We start from the raw sequence: 21,534 nt of genomic DNA on the forward strand, positions 1-21,534 counted from the left end.
TTGCGCAACAATTTTTTAAACGCGTTTTTTTGGGGAAAAAAACCTGTTTCATGAAGAAAAAAAAAAACCAGAACACTATAGTAAGCCCGATTTTTGTATAATGTGAAAGATGATGTTGCGCCAAGTAAATAGATACTTAACATGTCACGCTTTCAAATTGCACACACTCGTGGAATGGCGCCAAATTTCAGTACTTAAAAATCTCCAATGGCGGTGCTTACATTTTTTTACAGGTTACATGTTTAGAGTTACAGAGGAGGTCTAGTGCTAGAATTATTGCTCCCACTCTAACGGTTTTGTGTATGGTCCTGCAGCCTTCTGTAGCCTGTGACATGTTCCAGAAAACTGTGGGCAAAGGTAAGGGGGCGCAAAATTGGGAACGGGCACCTATCAAATCTAGGTACCCACTCACCAGAAAAAAAAATTTAACATGCCAAATGTGAGGAGGACATAAAGTGGAACTGCCCATTTAAGGTGAAGTTCTGCTTTAATATCTTTTCTATTTTGTGCATTTATAAGTTATCTTTCAATGCAGCGTAGTTGGTTCACATGGTCTACAAAACTCCAAATACTCTTCAAGCATTTTCAGGCATTTCTTGGCTGCTAACTAGTTCCAAAAGGTGTCTATTTGGAAGCTTACTCAGGGCTCTTTTTTATTGTTTTATATGGGCAACCAATGATGCTGTGTGACCTAGGGGCAAAACATAGATTGAGTACAAAAGGGTATGCACACTGCAGCCCCAGTGCCGTCCCGCACTGTGCCTTCAGAAGTGCCAGTTGCCTCAATTGCCATCATGGATGGCAAGGCTGGAACATTGCCCTTCATTCATAGTGCACTGAAAAAAAGAGCAACTCTCTGTATTAGTAAAGCAATTCCCAGGCTAGAAGAAGAGCTAAAGAAGAAGACCTAAAGCATCATGTCAGTATGAAGATAACTGAAAAAGCGTCATTTAAAAAACAAACACAAACTGTGGTGGGCCTCTAATAAGGAACATTTGGGAACAGAGTGGCCTGAGCCTGGCATTAAAGTAGATTTGAATATGTAGGCTTCCACTGCTGTCCCCTATTTTTAAGAATACTGACTGCCTGGCTAATCCAATCGGGTAGTTTACCCAGCCACTCAGGCATTGGGCACCCCACTATGAAAAGCGAAAATACTATCAAATTGATTTAATGCACAAAAACACAATAAATACCCATTGTTTGGTAAAAACAAGCTGAGGTTGGCAGGAAACAGATACCAAATACGTAAAGCCCAAAATCGTGCGTGCTCATGAAATACCCCAAAAAAAAATCATTGCCCAACATTGTTTAGAGGCGAAGCATCAAAATCCTTACAGGTCATCAATTTAGAATTAGCAGTGAATGGTGGCCTTCGGTGTGGGTGGTGTTACCTAATACAGTGGATATAAAAAGTCTACACACCCCTGTTAAAATTTCAGGTTTCAGTGATTTAAAAAATCAGACAAAGATAAATAATTTCAAAAGGTTTTCCACCAATGTGACCTATAAACTGTACAACTCAGTTGAGTGCAACACACTGAAATCTTTTAGGTGGAGGGAAGTAAAACTACAAAACTAAAATAATCTGGTTGCATAAGTGTGCACACCCTTAAACGAATACTTTGTTGAAGCACGTTTTGATTTTATTACAGCGCTCAGTCTTTTTGGGTATGAGTCTATCAGCATGGCACATCTTGACTTGGCAATATTTGCCCGCTCTTCTTTGCAAAAACACTCCAAATCTGTCAGATTGTGAGGGCATTGCAAAGGCATCTCCTATGCACAGCCCTCTTCAGAACACCAAACAGATTTTCAATTGGATTCAGGTCTGGGTTCTGGCTGGGCCATTCCAAAACTTTAATCTTATGGTGAAGCCATTCCTTTGTGGATTTGGATGTATGCTTTGGGTCGTTGTCATCCTGTTGAGCTTTCTAGCAAAAGCCTGAAGGTTTTGTGCCAATATTGACTTGTATTTGGAACTGGTCATAATTCCCTCTACCTTGATGAAGGCCCCTGTTCCAGCTGAATAAAAACTGCCCCAAAGTATGATGTTGCCACCGCCAAGCTTCACGGTGGGTATGGTGTTCTGCATGGTGATGTGCAGTGTTGTTTTTGCGCCAAACATATCTTTTTGAATTACGGCCAAAAATTTCAACCTTGGTTTCATCAGACCAGAACACATTTTCCCACATGCTTTTGGAGACTTCAGATGTGTTTTTGCTAAATTCATCCGGGTTTGGACGTTTTTCTTTGTAAGAAAAGGCTCCTGTCTTGCCACTCTACCCCACAGCCTAGACGTGAAGCATACAGGAGATTGTTGTCAGATGTACCACACAGCCAGTACTTGCCAGATATTCCTGCAGCTCCTTTAAAGAGGAAGAAAACTCCTCTGGTGAGTTTTCACCTAAAGGGATGTGTATAATAAGGCTTACCTATAGGTACTGTAAATATATCCTAAACTTTCACAGTTTATGAGATATTTACTGTATACTGCGCCGATTACATCATGGGCGCATGCACTCTGAAGGAACGTCCGCCTGTGCTGTTTATTCAGGGCCCATGCCGTGACCGGCATGGGCCCTGAATAAACAGTGGGAGTGACCTCATTGCAGCTCTGGAGCACCGGAGCTTGCGAACCCAGAAGAAACACAGCAAAAGATGTCAGCGGTGTGCTGGTGCCGTTAAAACAGCTTTGTTCTAAGGTATTTAATGATGACCTAGCGCATTGTGCCTTTGCCTTGCAGATAATCTCCTCCGATGTCTGGTTGACAAATGGCCATTCAGAAATTAACTGAAAAGCATGAAATGAAAAGCGCGAATTGAAAAGCGCTAAGTGAAAAGCACAAATCAAAACTCACCAAACTTCTACTAACACAAAATTAGCAGGAGCCCAAAGGGTGGCGCTAAAGAGCTGAAAAACCATGTAGTACGTCACTACATTTGTGTTTGTTGGCCGACAATTCCTTGCCATGGCCTGCCCTATGCATGCCAATCACTCAAAAGAAGCTCCTGCTCCTTTCTGGGTGACAAACTTTGCATGATTTTTAAAGGCATGATTCTGTCGTGATTCTGTTGTTTTGGTGCAGCTGTGTATAGTAACCAATCAGCTTCACTTGCAGTGATCTTGTAGTGCAAAATGGATTTGCCTTTAGTAAATAACCCCCAAAGACTGACAGCTCTGACCCCAGAAGTACTCAGATCTGAGCGCTTCTGGGTTCATATCTCAAAGGCAAAATTAGTGAATGGATGTTCACCTTTATTAACATGTAAAAGTGAACGGGCAGCTCTAACCTCTACTACAAAGCCAGCAGCCAGGAGTTAAAATTCTGGCTGCTATAGTGGCTGGGAGTTTGTTTACATTCCAACAATGTAAGAGTAATGCCCTGTACACATGGTCAGACATTCTGATGACAAAATCCATCTGATTTTTTCCGATGGATTTTTGCCCAAACTTGTCTTGCATACACACGGTCGCACAAAGTTGCCGGAAAATCCGATCGTTCAGAACGAGGTGATGTACAACATGTACGACGGGACTATAAAGAGGCCAGTAGCCAATAGCTTTCGTCTCGTTAATTATTCTGAGCATGCGTGGCACTTTGTGCGTCAGAATTGTCTACACACGATCGGAATTTAAACAATCGGACTTTGTTGTCGAAAATTTTTAGATCCAGATCTCAAACTTTGTGTGCCGGAAATTCCGACGGAAAAAGTCTGATGGAGGCCACACACTATCGGATTTTCCAACAACACAGTACGATCGCACATTTTCCATCGGAAAGTCTGACCGTGTGTACAGGGCATTAAACTGGTGGCAAGGAAAGAGTTGAGGCTCCAAATCCATTCAGAACCTCTTTTTCGATTTTTGGATAGTATGGGAAGATCTGTTGTCTGGTGTTTTATTTCTGTGTCCCCACTGGGGTAATTTCTCTTCTCTTCCTGTCACCTGTTTAGGAAGGGAGGAACCATCCGTTCTTGGGGTACAGAAAAAAAAATAAAAAATACAGATATTCTTATTTTTTCATACTCCATCCGAAATTACAAAAAGCTACAATTACAGTGTCACACTAAATTCACTAATAAACAATCAGCAGTATTTGGAGCCCAATGCACATTTCCGATGTGGAGTTAGAAATCTTATGGAAGCCTGAACTGGCCATAGGCTGCGCTAAAAGGTTTCCTGAAAATGTCAAGTGCCTGGCTGTCTCTAGTTACAAAACATTTGGTTCAAAGTCCTGGAACAAGTACATTTTGTAAAAAAGTAATTTTTCTACTTCACTGATGGGCACTGATAGGCTGCACAGATGGGCACTGATGAAGAGGGACCGATGAGGCTGCATTGATAGGCGGCACTGACAGGCATCACTGATGGGCACTGATTGGCAGCACTAGTGGGCACTGATTAGCATCACTGGTGGGGCTGCACTGATCATCAGGATACTGATGATGAGTGCAGATGTCCCCTGTGTGGATTTGCCGGTTTTCGGCTCTGCTCTCTTCACGCTCTGTCAGCATGAAGGGAGGATTGCCGATAACCGGAAAATCCTGTTTACATCCATTATCAGCTGTGATTGGAAACAGCTGAGCACATGGTAAAGGGCCTCTGTGATTGGCTCTTTACCCTGATCACAGATCCCCGCCGATGTGCGCCGCAGGGGGCATACATGCAGCGTGAGCACGTGAGGAGATCATATGAGGGCCTCCCGGCAAAGTGTGGCTATACTGTAACCGTCATTTGGCTATAGTGTGGTCACAAAGGGGTTAAACATATACACGTGTGGGGGTCATGTTTTGCCTGCATGGGATGCACAGGTGTTCTGTTCATCTATGTGCAAGCAGCCTTAATTCATGTCAACTGAGACACAGCGGCTGCATGGACACAGGCACTGGTCCCAATCTGACATCCGTATGGATGCAGGTGCATATCCCTGAACAGCGTTCGGGGGCCTGCACCCACAAGGATTTCAAATAAAGAGCAGCGGCTGTGTCTCAATAGACATGAAAGGGACTACCTGCACACAGATGTATGGAACACTTGTGCATGCCATGCAGACACAACACGGACCTCACATGGGGATACACTTAAGTACCCCCATGTGAAGGAGGCTTTAGTTACAGAACAGAATTATCCATTGGAAGGTTTATCCCCACCTCTTGTGGTGACAACTGTAAAAGTTTGGTTTTCTCATCACTTTTTTGCTTGAGTGAGTGGCAGTGGTCAATAGGACAAAAAAAAAGGAATAAATCTCTCCAGAAAAGAGCACAGGCAGAAATAAAAACCTGATAGGGGTTCTAATCCTTAAATACTCCATGCAAAACAAAAAAAAAAAAAATTTTGCGGTACATACACTTTAAAACAGCTAAAATAACAAGATAAAAATGGTCCATTAAAAGTAAAATAACAAGACATCCTTTGTTGCAATGTTTGGTTTCAGTTCAGACATTTCCCCTGCTAAACTTTTTCTGCCACTAGATGTCCTCAGTCTGATGGTCAGAATTATTCAACCCATCTCCTCTAAACCCAGGTCATCCTTGACACACCCCCAACCTGTGACTGGACAGTGAAAGGAGAAGCAGCACTGTGATGAGCTCCTCACTCTCACTCTGCTGTCTCCTGCTATCAGCATGCTCCTTGTCAGCACTGATCGGCTCCTTGTACTGCTCTTTTCTCTCACACTCCAGTCCTGTTGTACAAGGACTGCAAGAGGCTGATTTATTCAGGCACCTATACCGCTTGCATTTAAAGAGTAAATGTAATGATGTATTAATGAAAACAGAGCTGCATTAACTTGTACCTTTTATATCTGCTTTCCCAACTATGTAAATATCCGCCATCCACCTATTTTGCGGGCATGTGACCATAAACCTCCTGTAAAGTATACATTTTAGAACGTTACCTTGGTCTGTGCCTCTGGAGTGGGGCTCAATTATCCTCGTGTTACACAGTGTCAGCGAGGAGGGGGCACTTTGATAGCCTCTAATCTCGCACTTGTCGGCGATGAATGAGATGCTGCTGAATGGCGGTGCAGTGATACCCACACTCCTCTTCCAGTTGAGTGGACTAGGACAAGCCAATCATCTCTTTCCCAGGCCTGTGTCGCTGTGTGTTGCACACATGTTCTGCTCAGTGTGTGTGACACTGATTCCCGCTCGGCAACTTGAGACGGTGCTCTGCACAAGGGCTTGGTTGGAAGAGAGAGTGGGGGGAGATTGGGACCCCTCCCCGACTGTCTATTAACAAGCCCCAGTGGACGGGATTCAGTTAACTGCTGGAGAGACACTAACAAGGCCCCAGAGTGTGTTGCGGGCTGCACGAGGATATTGACTCTTGTTGCCCAAGGGGAGCCCCGGGCAATCGATTCGGGCGGCCTAGATTGTATGGGCCCATGAGCGCCAGCTGTTCTAGGTCTAGATAGATCTGTCCGTAGAAGAAAAGATGGATTTCTGTCTTCGGGCTCAAGATTTATTAACCCTTTCACCACCAGGGGTATTTAAAGTCACAAAGATTCTGCTGTGGTTTTTCGAAAGTTACCCTATGTTCACTTTAAACATGTTAAATTACACATACACAGTTAAAATTTCATTCAAGCCTTTGTATGAAATTCTGAAAAATCATTAGTCAGAGCGTTTGATTAACTAATTTCAGTTAAAAGTGCTTAAAAATTTCATCCAGATCTGATATGTAAATGGTTCCCAGACGTATTAAACACCAAGGAAAGAATAATTTGTAGCAAACTTTATTTAAATTCATAAGCATACTGCATATTTTTAAAGTATATTTATATATGCACAGGGATACATGAAGATGTAAAATGTAACTTGTAAGCAAGCACCCAGGATACACAGCTTCCATGTACAGCCGACCATAGCAATAATTGATAAATCAATCAGTTTAATCAGTTCATCTAAAATAACTACTAAATAGACCAAAATTAGGAACCAACACAAATGAAAAAGTAATGTCCATACAATATGAACCAAAGTCCTTAGGTCCTGTTCAGTCCTCGCGTAGCAGAAACGAGCGCTCCCGCTCGCAATTTTTAAAGTGCGATTCAAGCAGAAACACATATTGCACATGGGCCACCTATTCACTTCAATGGGCTGCCCTATGCACATGTCACCCAAAAGCACCTCCCTTTTGGGCAACAAGCTTAGCGCAATTTTTACCCACAATTGTCACGCAAATCTATCGTGCGACAAACGTGGTAGATTCACACTGCATTTGGAGTGCCATTAGGAATAATAGCGCCCAAACAAGAGTTTGTGGGCAGAATTACAGAGATTTTGCCTGTGATTTCAAATTGCCTTATGTGAACAAGGCCTTAGTTCTTGATGTAAATATCAAACTTGTGCAAAGGTGCTTAACAGGAATGAGGAACGGACTCTTGAGAGGGTTACAAACACCATATAAGTGCTCCCCCACCCACACAGAGGCTAATGCCACGTACACACGATCGGAAATTCCACCAGCAAAACTCTGATGAAAGCTTTTTGTCGAAAAATGCGACCGTGTGTATGCTCCATCGGTCTTTTGCTGGCGGAATTCCAGCCAGCAAAAGATTGAGCGCATGTTCTCTATTTTTCGGTCGGGAAAAGTACCTATCTGAAAATGTGATCGTCTGTACAAATTCCAACGAGAAAAATTCCTACGCATGCTCGGAAACAATTCGACGTATGCTCGGAAGCATTGAACTTAATTTTCTTGGCTCGTCATAGTGTTGTACGTCACCGCGTTCTTGAGAACTTTTGGGTGACCGTGTGTAGGCAAGGCAAGCTTGAGCGGAATTCCATCGGAAAAATCATCAAAGTTTTTTCCAACGGAAAATCCGCTCGTGTGTACGGGGCATTACTGCCAAGTTAAAACTCCCTGATAAGAGAAGTCACAAAGCCATTGCGAATTAGGCCCCTTTCACACATGTGGACCGTTTGTCCGCTTTTCATCCACCTGTTGATAGATGAAAAACGGACATCAATGCATCTCTATGGAAAAATGGATGTAAATGAATGATCATCCATTTACATCTGTCTACATCTGCTTCCATCAACATCTGTTTTTGGAATGGATCAAAGCCCTATTTTTCTTCCACTGAAAAAAACAAATCGGTTGAAAAATGCTTGTAAACGGACAAATGGTCCATTTCTGCATGAAAGAATAGGGACTGAAGCAGTGGCAGACCGTTTCTTTTAAAAAAGTGACTGAAATGATCAAACGAGCTGTCTGCATGCATGTGTGAAAGGGGCCTTACAGATAACCTCCAGCAATAAACCAGAGGTATCGACACTTCCATCCACAATGCATATCACCTTCATATGTCCCAACTTCAAGTAGAGTTCCACTCAATTCAAGAGCCAAAAAACGCCTGTACAATAAGAAACTGGTAGTCCATGCCAGGGATCTCCCCTACTATAGGCAGACATATTGCCTGGCGTTAAAAATTATCTTTAATTATTTTCTGCAGTTCGGGGTCAAGAGAAGATTTCTGGAACCTCTGATTGACATAATGGGGGTTATTTACTAAAGGAAAATCCACTTTGCACTGCAAGTGCATTCGAAAGTAAAGTCGCTGTAGATCCGAGGGGGACATGCAAGGAAAATAAAAAACAGAATTTTAGCTTGCACATGATTGGATGATAAAATCAGCAGAGCATACACTCATTTCAGATCTACCCCTTAGATTTAGAGCGACTGCACTTCCAAGTGCACTTGCAGTGCAGAGTGGATTTACCTTACGTAAATAACCCCCAATGTCTCAGGTCTTTGTTGAGTTAGCTTCCTACAGCCAAGTCAGGATACACTTTCTGCCATACCATAGAGATTCACAGCCAGCAGCACTGACCAAGTGGCAAAAATTCAAAAGGACTGCTGTACAGACGTTCTGTACAACCACAGTGCCCACAGATATTTGTCCAGTCTCTGCTGAACCAGATGAACTTTGATCCATCTATGGGCCGTTTTAGTTATCTCTTGAGGGATCACTGCCTGAAGGAAGGAATTTATGATTCCTCTATAGATCTTTGGTTATCACTAGAGGGATCACCAGCAGGAGGAAGTCGTGATTCCTCTATATAGGTCTTTATATCACTAGATAGCAAAGAACCATTCCCAACGCACATGTTCTAGTATGAAGTGGCTGTGTGTATAAGTGGGTGTTAAAATGACCACCGGCTGGAACCGTGAGTAATCAGAGCAAGAAATATCACCAGCACAACATGAGTGTCCAAAATAGGGGTAAAGCTTTATTCACTCCTTACATCTTTACAGCAAACAGCAACGTTTCGGAGCATCGCAGGACCCATTCATCAGGCATGATGAAATGGTCCTGTGAGGCTCCGAAGCATTTGCTGTAACAATGTGATCGCTGAACAAAGCTTTGGACCCATTTTGGAAAACCATGGTGTGCTGGTGACATTTCTCGTTCTTATATCATCAGAGGGATCACCAGCAGGAGGAAGGAGGGCCTGATTCCTCTAAATAAATCTTTATATCACTATATGGGCTTACCAGCAGGAGAAAGGAGGTCCTGATTTCTCTTTATAGATCTTTATACCACTAGAGGGGATCACCAGAGTCCTCTATATCGGGGGTCAGCAACCTGCAGATCACGATCTACCTGTAGAACGGACAGGTGACTGGTAGATCATGGTCTGGGCTTTCTGATCCGCCATTCTAGAGCATCAGAGTGCAACACAGAGGGACTATTTGTAAAGTTAAAGCTGTATTAGGGAGCAAGAGCCGCATAAACCAATGCCTTCTCTGTAGTGTTGGCTCCTATCCCATGTGGAGTGATACCAACTGCACCACCTCTTATCTTTGCTATCGGTCTCCAGAGTGGTACCAGCAGCAGGAAAGAAGACATGAAACATGGTGGTGGCATGTGTGTGGGGATGCAGTTCTTCAGCAGGGACAGGGAAGCTGGTCAGAGTTGATGGGAAGATGGATGGAGCCAAACACAGGGCAATCTTAGAAGAAAACCTGTTATGCCGCGTACACACGACAGGACTTAAGTCCGGCCTTTGACGGAGTTCTGACGGACTTTTTCGAATGAGCGGACTTGGCCACACACAATCACACCAAACTCAGACGGATTCGAACGTGATGACGTACAACTGGACTCGAATAAGGAAGTTCATAGCCAGTAGCCAATAGCTGCCCTAGCGTCGGTTTTAGTCCGTCGGAATAGCATACACACGTGCAAATTTTTCGGTAGAAACTGGGTCCGGCAGAGTTCTGGCGGAAAAATTTGAAGCATGTTCCATTTCTAAAGTCTGTCAGACTTTTGCGAATCAAAAGTCCGTTGCAGCCCACACACGATCGAATAGTCTGCCGCAATCATTCCGTCAGACTTTGGATGTTGAAAAGTCCGCTCGTGTGTACGGGGCTTTAGAGTCTCCAAAAGACTTGAGACTGCAGCGGGGGATCACCTTCCAGCAGCACAACGACCATAAACATACAGCCAGAACTACAATGGAATGGTTTAGATCAAAGCATGTTCACGTGTTAGAAAGGTCTGGTCAAAGTTCAGACCTACGGTAAATCCAATTGGGAATCTGTGGCAAGACTTGAAAATTGCAGTTCACAGACGCTCTCCATCCAATCTGACAGATCTGGAGCTATTTTGCAAAGAATGAGCAAAATTGTCACTCTCTAGATGTGCAAAGCTGGTAGAGATATCCCCAAAAAGACTCGCAGCTGTAATTGCAGCGAAAGGTGGTTCTACAAAGCCACACTTTGTAAAAAAAATTCTGAAAACCATTTATCATTTTCCTTCCAATTTTGTGCCACTTTGTATTAGTCTATCACATAAAATCTCAATAAAATACATTTACGTTAGGCTATTGTTAAACCCCATTAGTTTCTAGATACATATCACACCTGTTACGTTCTGTTATTGTGATAGATGATAGATATGTATTATGGCCATACCTTTTATTTCTCTGTAATGTGATGTGACAATTTGAAAAACTGACGCCATTCTGGCAATGTGTCTGGTTATTTTAAACTTTGTTGTTCTTTCAATAAAAATATTGAAATATAAAATACATTTATGTTTCTGGTTGTAACATGACAAAATGTGGAAAATTTCAAGGTGTATGAATACTTTTTAAAGGTACTGTATAGATACTATGGGGATCACTAGCAGGAGGAAGTAGGTCCTGATTCCTCTATATAAGTACATTTAGCTTTGGTTATCACCAGCAGTAGAAAGGCAGTCCTGATTCTTCTATATAGATCTTTATATCACTAGAGGGGTCACCAACAGCAGGAAGAATGTCCTGATTTCTCTATATAGATCTTTAGTTATCACTAGAGGGATCACTAGAAGGAGGAAGGATGTCCTGATTCCTCTATATAAATCTTTAGTTTTCACTAGAACGATCACTGGCAAGAGGAAGGAGGTTCTGATTCCTCTATATAGATCTTTATATCACTAGAGGGATCTCCAGCAGGAGGAAGGAGGTTCTGATTCCTCTATATAGATCTTTAGTTATTACTAGAGGGATCACTATCAGGAGGAAGGAGGTCCCGATTCCTCTATATAGATCTTTAGTTATTACTAGAGGGATCACCATCAGGAGGAAGGAGGTCCTGATTCCTCTATATAGATCTTTAGTTATCACTAGAGGGATCACTAGAAGGAGGAAGGATGTCCTGATTCCTCTATATAAATCTTTAGTTTTCACTAGAACGATCACTGGCAGGAGGAAGGAGGTTCTGATTCCTCTATATAGATCTTTATATCACTAGAGGGATCTCCAGCAGGAGGAAGGAGGTTCTGATTCCTCTATATAGATCTTTAGTTATTACTAGAGGGATCACTATCAGGAGAAAGGAGGTCCCGATTCCTCTATATAGATCTTTAGTTATTACTAGAGGGATCACCATCAGGAGGAAGGAGGTCCTGATTCCTCTATATAGATCTTTAGTTATTACTAGAGGGATCACCATCAGGAGGAAGGAGGTCCCGATTCCTCTATATAGATCTTTAGTTATTACTAGAGGGATCACCATCAGGAGGAAGGAGGTCCTGATTCCTCTATATAGATCTTTAGTTATTACTAGAGGCATCACCATCAGGAGGAAGGAGGTCCTGATTCCTCTATATAGATCTTTAGAACACAGGTCATGACCTCAGCTATCAGGAGAAAAGTTCAAAACTAATCTTAGAAAATATTATTTTACAATAAGAGTAATTGTAGCTTGGCACAGACTTCTGGCCGGGGTAGCGAGTTAGTCATCAGTGAGTGAATTTAAAAACACTGATCTATATTCAGACAAAAAAGATTAATACATGAATTAGTTAATTAGATTTAATAAAAAATAAATAAATAAAAGGACAGACTCCATGGACCACTTGTTTTTTTCTTCTGTTGCTCTTTTATGTTTCTATCTTTCTTTTGCAGTCCTAGTTAACCATAACAATGCCCCAGTCAATAAAAAAGAAACCTGTTTTCCAGCAGATACTGTACAATGGCTGCTGCCCAACTCTTTTCTTCTATAACCAGTCCTTGATTCCATACAATACATAGCTCAGTTAGGGACCCCTGCTCTTCATGTCGCTACTCTAATAAAGAACATAAAGGGCTGTATGTTCTTATTAATAAAACACCTGTAAGGCAACAACACCACAGGGGCAGCCCACAATCCTCCGTGCCCTTGGCCAGTTATGTCAGAATCCCCTATAGATTGTTTTCATACAAAATCAGCAGCGGTGGTGTGGTCAGAGCTGGTTTCATCAGAAGACCTCCCTAAAATGACTTCTGTCCCCCTTTCCACATTCCCTTTCTATTATTTCTTCAATACTAAGGGTGTCCACCGATTGAAGTTACAATCTGCCCTCTGGTCATTCTCTAGGTTGGGTGCGAAACAGAATATATTGTGCATGTCACTTCACCTCCCTGGGTGAACAGAGTGTCAGGGAGGTATAAACAGCTGATGAGGGTGGCATTTAAATGCCTGGATAGGAAAAGCACTTATTCACTTTATGTAATCCCTGGAAAAATTGTCACATCACCTTGTTTTACCCAAAAGTCCTACAGTAAAAACAGAAACATCTAATATAATTTCCTGAGCCAGTCGCAATCAGATTCCCGCCGCCCTGGCGTGATTGGCATCTCGCGGTTCTATAAAAAGCCACCTTGATGCCGGCAAGCCTGGTGCCTGGCCTCGGTTGCCAGGGAGACGCCAGTACTGTGTCTGCATCACCAATTCATTGTGCGCAGGGGATCCCAGACTGAGCTGTCAGCCATACGTGGAAGGGAAAGCGGATCGCCTCTGGAGGGAGGAAAGTGTTAAACAGCAATTACCACCCGCTGACAACCGGCAGACACTAAATCCAACAGTAGTAGCAGCATAAATTAATGACAGGGAAGGAGACGGTAGTGTGGCAGGACTGGAGGTGCACAGAATATTTATATGGACACTGATCACCACATCAGAAAGAATATTTTCAGCTCGTGTGTGTGTGTGTGTGTGTGTGTGTGTGTGTGTGTGTTTTACATATTGTATATGATGAGCAGGAGCATATACTTCACCAATACTTTTTTTCAAACAAAGCCTGCTGTGCATTTTATGGATAAAGAGTGTCAAGGGTAATTAAACAGTATCATGTGGTCTCATCACTTACTTGAGCAAATTTTTATTGCCCGTACTTACATTGTACAGTCACAAATTTGTGTACACCCAATCATCATCCCTATATGAGCTTGTTGGGCATCCTATTTATCCATGGACGGTCTGGGTAGGCTCTTCACAAAATTGTGGAGTGTGTCTGGGGGAATTTGTTCCCATCTAGCCAATAGAACATTTGTGAAGTCGGTTACTGATGTTGGATGAGAAGCCCTGGCCTGCAATCAGCAATCCAATTCATCCCAAAGGTGTTCCATAGGGGCAAGGATAGGACTCTGTGCAGGGCACCCCTTGTTTGTATATGTGTGACTGTTGGATGGAGAATGCCTTGGCTGCTTATGATTGGCACAGTACAGCGACAGCTTCCTGGCTGGATTGACTAGGGTTCCAACATGCCTGAGCTCATCCTTACTCCACACCAAAGTCATGAAACCATGTCTTGGAGCTAGCTTTGCGCACAAGGGCACCATCATGCTGGAAGAGCCTTCCCTTCCCTAAAGCAAATGTATCAAACACAAGTCTTGTGGGCTGAATCCGGCCCTCCAGGCCATTTCATGTGGCCCTCACACCTCTCCTGCAGCTGAGGCAACCCCCTTGTATCTGCCCCCACCTTGTCTCAGCAGTTTGCAGCAGAGAGGTTGACAGAATTCCTCCACCAGATCCTGCGCTTCTCTGTGCAGCCGCACCGTCCCACCGGGAGGCCCGAGCGACCAGCTTTAAGTTTTTACTAAACCAATAATAATCTAATGCAGAGGCAAATATTTAATATGATAAAGAGTAGATATATTTATCTAGCCTTACAGATACATCCGGGCCTTTGAGGGCAACAAAGTTACATAGTAGGTGAGGTTGAATAAAGACATAAGTCCATTAAGTCTGACCTGTGTGTGATTATATGTCAGTATTACATTGTATATCCCTGTATGTTGCAGTCGTTCAGGTGCATATATAATAGTTTCTTGAAACTTTTGATGTTCCCCCGCTGAGACCACCGCCTGTGGAAGGGAATACCACATCCTTTTTGTTCTGGGGTCACCAGTATGGTATTTGTATATTGAAATCATATCCCCTTTCAGGCGTCTCTTCTCCACAGAGAATAATTTCAGTGCTCGCAACCTTTCCTCATAACTAACATCCTCCAGACCCTTTATTAGCTTTGTTGCCCTTCTTTGTACTCACTCCATTTCCAGCACATCCTTCCTGAGAACTGGTGCCCAGAGCTGAACAGCATACTCTAGGTGCAGCCGGACCAAAGTCTTGTAGAGCGGGAGAATTATCGTTTTATCTCTGGAGTTAATCACCTTTTTATTGCATGCCAATATTCTGTTTGCTTTGTTAGCATTTTTTCTACATTGAACCTCATTTGCCATGTAGTTTATCCCATTCATTTGTTCAGATCTTTTTGCAAGGTTTACACATCCTGCGGAGAAGTTATTGCCCTGCGTAGCTTAGTATCATCCACAAATACAGAGATTGAACTGTTTACCCCATCCTCCAAGTCGTTTATGAACAAATTAAATAGGATAGGTCCCAGCACAGAACCCTGGGGGACCCCACTACCCACCCCTGACCATTTCGAGTACTCCCCATTTATCACCACCCTCTGAACTCACCCTTGTAGCCAGTTTTCAATCCATGTACTCACCCTATGGTCCATGCCAACTGACCTTATTTTGTACAGTAAACATTTACAGGGAACTGTATCAAATGCTTTTGCAAAATCCAGATATACCACATCTACGGGCCTTCCTTTAGCTGGCAACTCACCTCCTCATAGAAATTTAGTAGATTGGTTTGGCAAGAACGATTCTTCATGAATCCATGCTGATTACTGCTAATGATACTGTTCTCATTACTAAAATCTTGTATATAGTTTACATAGTATTGATGTTAGGCTAACTGGTCTGTAATTCCCAGGGATGTATTTTAAGCCCTTTTTAAATATCGGTGCTAAATTGGCTTTTCTCCAATCAGCTGGTACCATTTCAGTCAGTAGACTGTCAGTAAAAATTAGGAACAATGGTCTGGAAATTACTTGACTGAGTTCCCTAAGTACCCTCGGGTGCAAGCCATCTGGTCCCGGTGATTTGTTAGTGTTAGGTTTCCCAAGTCTAATTTTAATTCTGTCCTCTGTTAACCATGGAGGTGCTAACTATGATGTGTCATGAGGATAAACACTGCAGTTTTGGTTACTGAAGCCCCCCAATTCCCTCATGAAGACTGAGGAGAAGAATAAATTCAATACCTTCGCCATCTCCCCATCCTTTGTAACCAGATGTCCTTCCTCATTCTTTATGGGGCCAATATGGTCTGTCCTCCCTTTTTTACTGTTTATATACTTAAAGAATTTCTTGGGATTTTTTTTTCTCTCCTCCGCTATGTGTCTTTCATGTTCTATCTTAGCCATCCTTATTGCACCCTTACATTTCTTGTTGCATTCTTTATAAAGTCTGAATGCTGATGATGATCCCTCAACCTTGTATTTTTTGAAGAAACCATAATGATGCCGCGGCCACAATGAAATTTACTTTGACACCCTTTCATTCACACAGCCATCCAGCAGATATATCCAGCAGTGTATTTCTGTGTTGGGTGCAGCCAGGTGTTTGAAATCAATTGGGGCTGCTCAGAGTGTACAAACAAAATCACAGGCTGACGGCCTCAGAAGCTGAGTGTAACTGCAACAAATTCGGTTAAGCCCCGTACACACTATCAGATTGTCTGCTGAGTTTTTCCTTCAGATTTACCAAAACCATGTAGTAGAAGGGCCTGTCTGATTGCATACACATTGAAACTCCTAAGGTTTGACCTCATATTACATGGTTTTGGTAAATCTGAAGGAAAAACTCAGCAGACAATCTGATAGTGTGTACGGGGCTTTAGGGACACAAACTGTTTGCATACAGAGCTGCTCATCCGTTCCTAGCCTCATGTAATCACTCCTTGTGCGATTACATGTAGACAGTGTCTGCCTGTAATTGATTTCTACAGGCTTCCTCTCTGCAGCTGATTACAAACAACTGGCCACACCGATTGCAGAAATATGCTAGTCTGGGCAGTGTATGGCCCTGGACGGCTGTGTGAATGAACCCCAACTGTTACCACAAGGTTGGAAGAGCACAGTTGTCCAAAATATACCACAGTATATGCTGTAGTGTTAACAGCACCCTTTAATGGAAACACCTGAATCACGTCATTTGGAGGGGCATGAACATAGTTTTGGCCATGTAGTGTAGATGTGATAGTCAGGTGTGCACTGTGCATTGGTGGCACGCATAGCCAAAGCTCGGGCAGGCTAATAAAGTCCCCTATGCAATTTATTCCACCACGCAGGTTATTAATGTGCTTTGTATAATTCATTCTATGTGCCAATAGTATCGGTAGACTTTGGCTATCTATGTTTTCTATTAGGAATTCAGGTTCTTACTTGTTCCTTCACCGATCAATTAGCGATGTTAAGATGTTAAGATTTTTAACAACACCTGCCAGAACGGGGCTGGCTGTAACAAGTATGGCTGGCCATGGACACTAAATATATCATGTTAATGTAAATCCGTTTTAATGCCTCCTTTTCTAAAGTTTGAATACAGGTTTCCAAAGCACAATCCAGCATTCAAAAGCTGCATGACATTACACAAAGTGACGGAACATAAAAGGCAAAACTAACTGGAACTCTCCAAGGGACATAAAGCAAATATTAGAATTCCTTCAAGTGTAATTTATGCTCATAAATCATGCATTATTTGTAAGCAATTTATTCTGAGCAATTAAACACGTATAGCAGGATTCTATGAAATACTGGCCATATCAATACAGGAGGCCAGTCACAATTTTGTGGGCTTTTCGGCTTTAAGGATGCAAGCTTATATGCTTGGAGACATGGCCCGGTATTATTTACAAAGGGTAAAGCCACAAGTTCACTTTAAGGCCCCCTTGCTTGGTGCACCACCCTTCCCTCTATTGCCTTGTTGCTTCTTTCAGCCACTGGAAATTTGTTAACTCAAAATTCCAGGTATGGACGAGAATGTGACTCGCTTTGGAACCCATTGCTGTCATGTGGGGCAGGGAAGAGATTATATTGTTCCATGAAAGTTCCTTCAAGCTTACATGTCAGTGTTGTGGTGCAGAGACAGTGCTATGTTGCGATGATACAGAGGCAGGGCAAGGTCAGCAGGGCATTACAGAGGCAGGGAAGGTTCAGTTGGCCAGTACAGAAGCAGGGCAAAGTTAATGGGGCAGTAGAGAAGCATGGCAAGGTCAGTGGGGCAGTATAGAGACAGGGCAGGTTCAGTGGGGCAGTACAGAAGCAGGGCAAGGTCAATGGGGCAGTAGAGAAGCAGGGCAAGGTCACTGGGGCACTATAGAGGACAGTGGGGGTTACAGAAAGAAGGCAAGGTTGGTGGGGCAGTATAGAAGCAGGCCAATGTCAGTGGGGGCTACAGAAGAAAGGTAATGTTGGCAGGGTAGTACAGAAATAGGGCAATGCCAGTGGAGGTTACAGAAGAAAGGCAATGTTGAAGAGGCAGTACAGAGGCAGGGCAATGCCAGGGCAATGTATTTAAAGTTGAACTCCAGTCATTGAAAAATAAGGACAAAATGTGTTAAAATTCTCAAGTTTGGGTGCAGCAGCTTCAAAATATGCCAAACTGAGGGAGAGGCAAACTCCTTGGATTTTTGATGTCACTAGTGTTTCCAGGAATAGTTGTCCCAGCACCTCTTCCAGCTAATTAATCAGAGAGGGTGCAGGGTTATTATCTTGTGAGTTGACTACAGTACTGCCCAATTGAATCTGCTCAGATTCCTTGTATCAGAATACACAGTGTATGCACTACCAACAGGATCATGCATGGCCACAATGAGTTTCTTCAGATGGGTAGCCTAGGTTGAGGATCATGGGGCCAGATTTGAAAACGGCTTATTGTCGGCAAAGAATATTCCAATCCACCAGACAACTGGGGAAGACAGGATAATTAAATCATGATGTTTTTGGCTTTCATAAGGATAAATATATTAGTTTTTAGTTACACTACTTTTTGCATCATTATATGGAGCTTCGACTTTAAAACTGGCCATACATTATACAATTTTCCTATTTCATTTCCTTTAGATTTACCTTCAAATATGTAGTGCAAGGGCCTACCTGACTGCAAACAAATTGAAAGTGTTTAGGTTTGACCTCATATGATATGGCTTTGATAAATCTAAAGGAAAATTGTAAAAGAAAACTGTATAATGTATGGCCAGCCTTAGGTAAGTTTTAATTTTTGTCTAAAATGTTTAAATGTTACACTACTTCATGTGAGGTGGGCCAATTACATTTTCTAGACTGACACTTTACATTACACACATGTTGGCATGCAAGCAACATTTAGCCTTAACCATAGTCGGATCACATATGCCCCTTCCTGCCTCAAGCTTCCTACTTCCCACCTATCAGCAAAGCAATGAGTTCTGAGTGGTCCAAGGGAGCTCTACAGGAGATCCAAGCCGGAGTTCAGCAACCTCATATTAAGTACACTATATGATTTGCAGGCACCTGACCATCACATCTATATGAACTTGTTGGACATGCCATTTCAAAACTATGGACATTAAATAGAATAACTTCTCCCCCCACACCTTGGCAATTATAACAGCCTTCACTCTCCTGGGAAGGATTTCCACGAGAATTTGTATTGTGTTTGTGAGAATGTGTGCCCATTACACCAGAAGAGTATTTGTGAGATCAGGTACTGATGTTGGACAAGGAGACCTGGCTTGCAGTTGTTGCACCTTTCTCCCCAACATTCAGCAGGGCTAAGTCAGGGTTGAGGTCAGGCCACAGTTTTTCCACAACAGACTCATCAAACCACATCTTTACAGAGCTGGCTTTGTGTACAGAGCCACGGTCATGCTGGAGCAGAAAAGGGCCACCCCAAAACTGTTACCAGAAAGGGAATGCACATACCTTTGGCAATACAATAGATGTAATGGTCAGGTGTCCACAAACATTTGAGAATATAGTGTAAGTATCCATTTATAACATTTTATGGGACCAAAGGTCTGCTTTCAGCCATAAGGGGAGACACCAAAAGCAAAATCATATGGGGGGCTTAAGCACAACAGCCCCCTCTGGAAGCCACAATAATTGACAAATTAAATTTAGAATTTTTGGAAAAGGAATTTTTCAGAGACTACAAAATACCGGCATGGACTGCAAAAAAAATGCAGATGGCCTCCTTACCTCCCTCTTCCACCTGGCCAGCCACTCATCCCTCTTCCTCTTGCTGACGTAATAAGGGTCTCCAGCCTGGAAAGGAAGCCTTGGCATTGGCCGTTGACGCAGTCCCGACTCCCAGCCCATGCCTCCACGTAGGCGGCGCCGATATCCCTGCTCAATGGGATGTAACATACAATCAGTGCCACGTACCCATAACCAGTCATAGCAAACTCAACCCACCACACTCACACCTACTTCTAAAAATCCAAAACTATTTATAAATGTACTATGGCCAAAATAATGGCTAAGCTGAGAGTTCTCCAGGAAAAAAAAACTTTTTACAGATATCTTCCAATATATATGTATATATATATAAAGAGAGAGAGAGATAGCTTCCCCATAAAATTTGTGTCAGTCTATCCAAAGCCCTTAATACATGGCCATTGTTTAATCTTGCTTGGAGAGTATCGGCTACAGCAAGCATTTTACAAAGCAGTTCATGAGCTACAAGTAGCTTTTGGTGAACCTTGAATAGCTGTGATTATAGAAATACGTCATTGCCGACCTCCGTCTGCCTGCTATCTCTAGCTTCAACAGTTTCCTTTTTTCCCCCATCCATTCTTTATTGCTTCAACATTTTGAGTCAATGGCTTGTAACAAGTATACAACCAGGGAGGTCAGAACTCCTGGACTTCAAACTATTTATGGGGGATTGACAACCAAGGAAGCATTATTTTCAGACCACAACAAAATGCAATATCTGTGTTTCTCTCAATGCTGGGATCCTTTAAAGATAAATGTATGTGCTCAACTCATCTTGTAAAGTGCCACCCTCCGCGGATCCAAAGAAGGCACCCCTAAGTGTACACTCACCTTTAACGGTTACCTTTTCAAAATCAAGGCAGCTCTTTATGCAAAGACCACAGCTTCAATAGTTGTGCTGTGGTCCCCCCAATTATATGGGTACCCTTACTGGCCCATTAGAAGGTGCAAATGACAGGAGAAGGTGAGCAAGAACTCAACTAATAACTAAAAACTATAAAAGCAATGGGTCCATATTTGCATAAGATAAGCCCCAGTTTCTGTGGATCCATTCCGTTCACTGGAGGATGTGAGCACTTGGGAGTGTCTGTTATGTGGACCTTGGCCTTCTTTAGAAAGTCTGCTTTCACCTTTCATCTCTACTCTGGGAGGGCTGAACACAGATCTTTACGGAAGTGCTGGCTGTAGTTTCAAACAAGTTTTTTTACAAACTTTAAAAACTTGAACACTGCCTGTGTCAGTATGCCAAAAGTTTGCTTGGAGCTACAGTATTCCCATGGCCATCTGTAGTCAGCACTCCCGGAATGGAGTTTAAAGGGGCTTTACGAGATTCGAAAACCTGCTCAAAGCTTGTTAACAGCTCTGTAAATGCTTGCTGAAGCCTATTCCCTTCAGACCAATATTTACAAACTAACATTATCCAAGGCCTGTGTGTTTAGGGCTTGACCCTGATGTAAACCATTATCTGGATGACATATTTGGGCTTTGGTATGCATAGCTTGAAGCAGAATCAGGCAAAATACTGCAGTGAAATAGGTGAAACGACCTGCAAATATTTTGCCAATAATACATATATATGTGCATTAAATATTTACTATGCAAAAAAGACAAAGTAAGCAGAGTTTATATGTAAAACAGCCATAAACAAGACCCTATACCACCA

At 42.7% G+C, this 21,534-nt stretch overlaps 1 protein-coding gene across 4 annotated transcripts in view; it reads right to left on the minus strand.

The window, feature by feature from the left end:
* Positions 1-21,534, minus strand: part of DNMT3A (DNA methyltransferase 3 alpha) — a 346,591-nt gene that overhangs the window by 124,254 nt on the left and 200,803 nt on the right. For 3 of the 4 annotated variants that reach the window (XM_077489109.1, XM_077489107.1, XM_077489108.1), the window contains exon 6: positions 19,854-20,000. The exons of the other annotated variant lie outside the window; for it this stretch is intronic. In XM_077489109.1, coding sequence (XP_077345235.1) covers positions 19,854-20,000 — 147 coding nt within the window. The remainder of the gene's footprint in view (positions 1-19,853; positions 20,001-21,534) is intronic. 4 annotated transcript variants of the gene reach the window in all.

This window comes from Lithobates pipiens, unplaced genomic scaffold (assembly GCF_037356315.1).
Source record: "Lithobates pipiens isolate NorthernLeopardFrog02 unplaced genomic scaffold, aLitPip1_a1.2 Scaffold_18, whole genome shotgun sequence".
Lineage (NCBI taxonomy): Eukaryota > Metazoa > Chordata > Amphibia > Anura > Ranidae > Lithobates > Lithobates pipiens.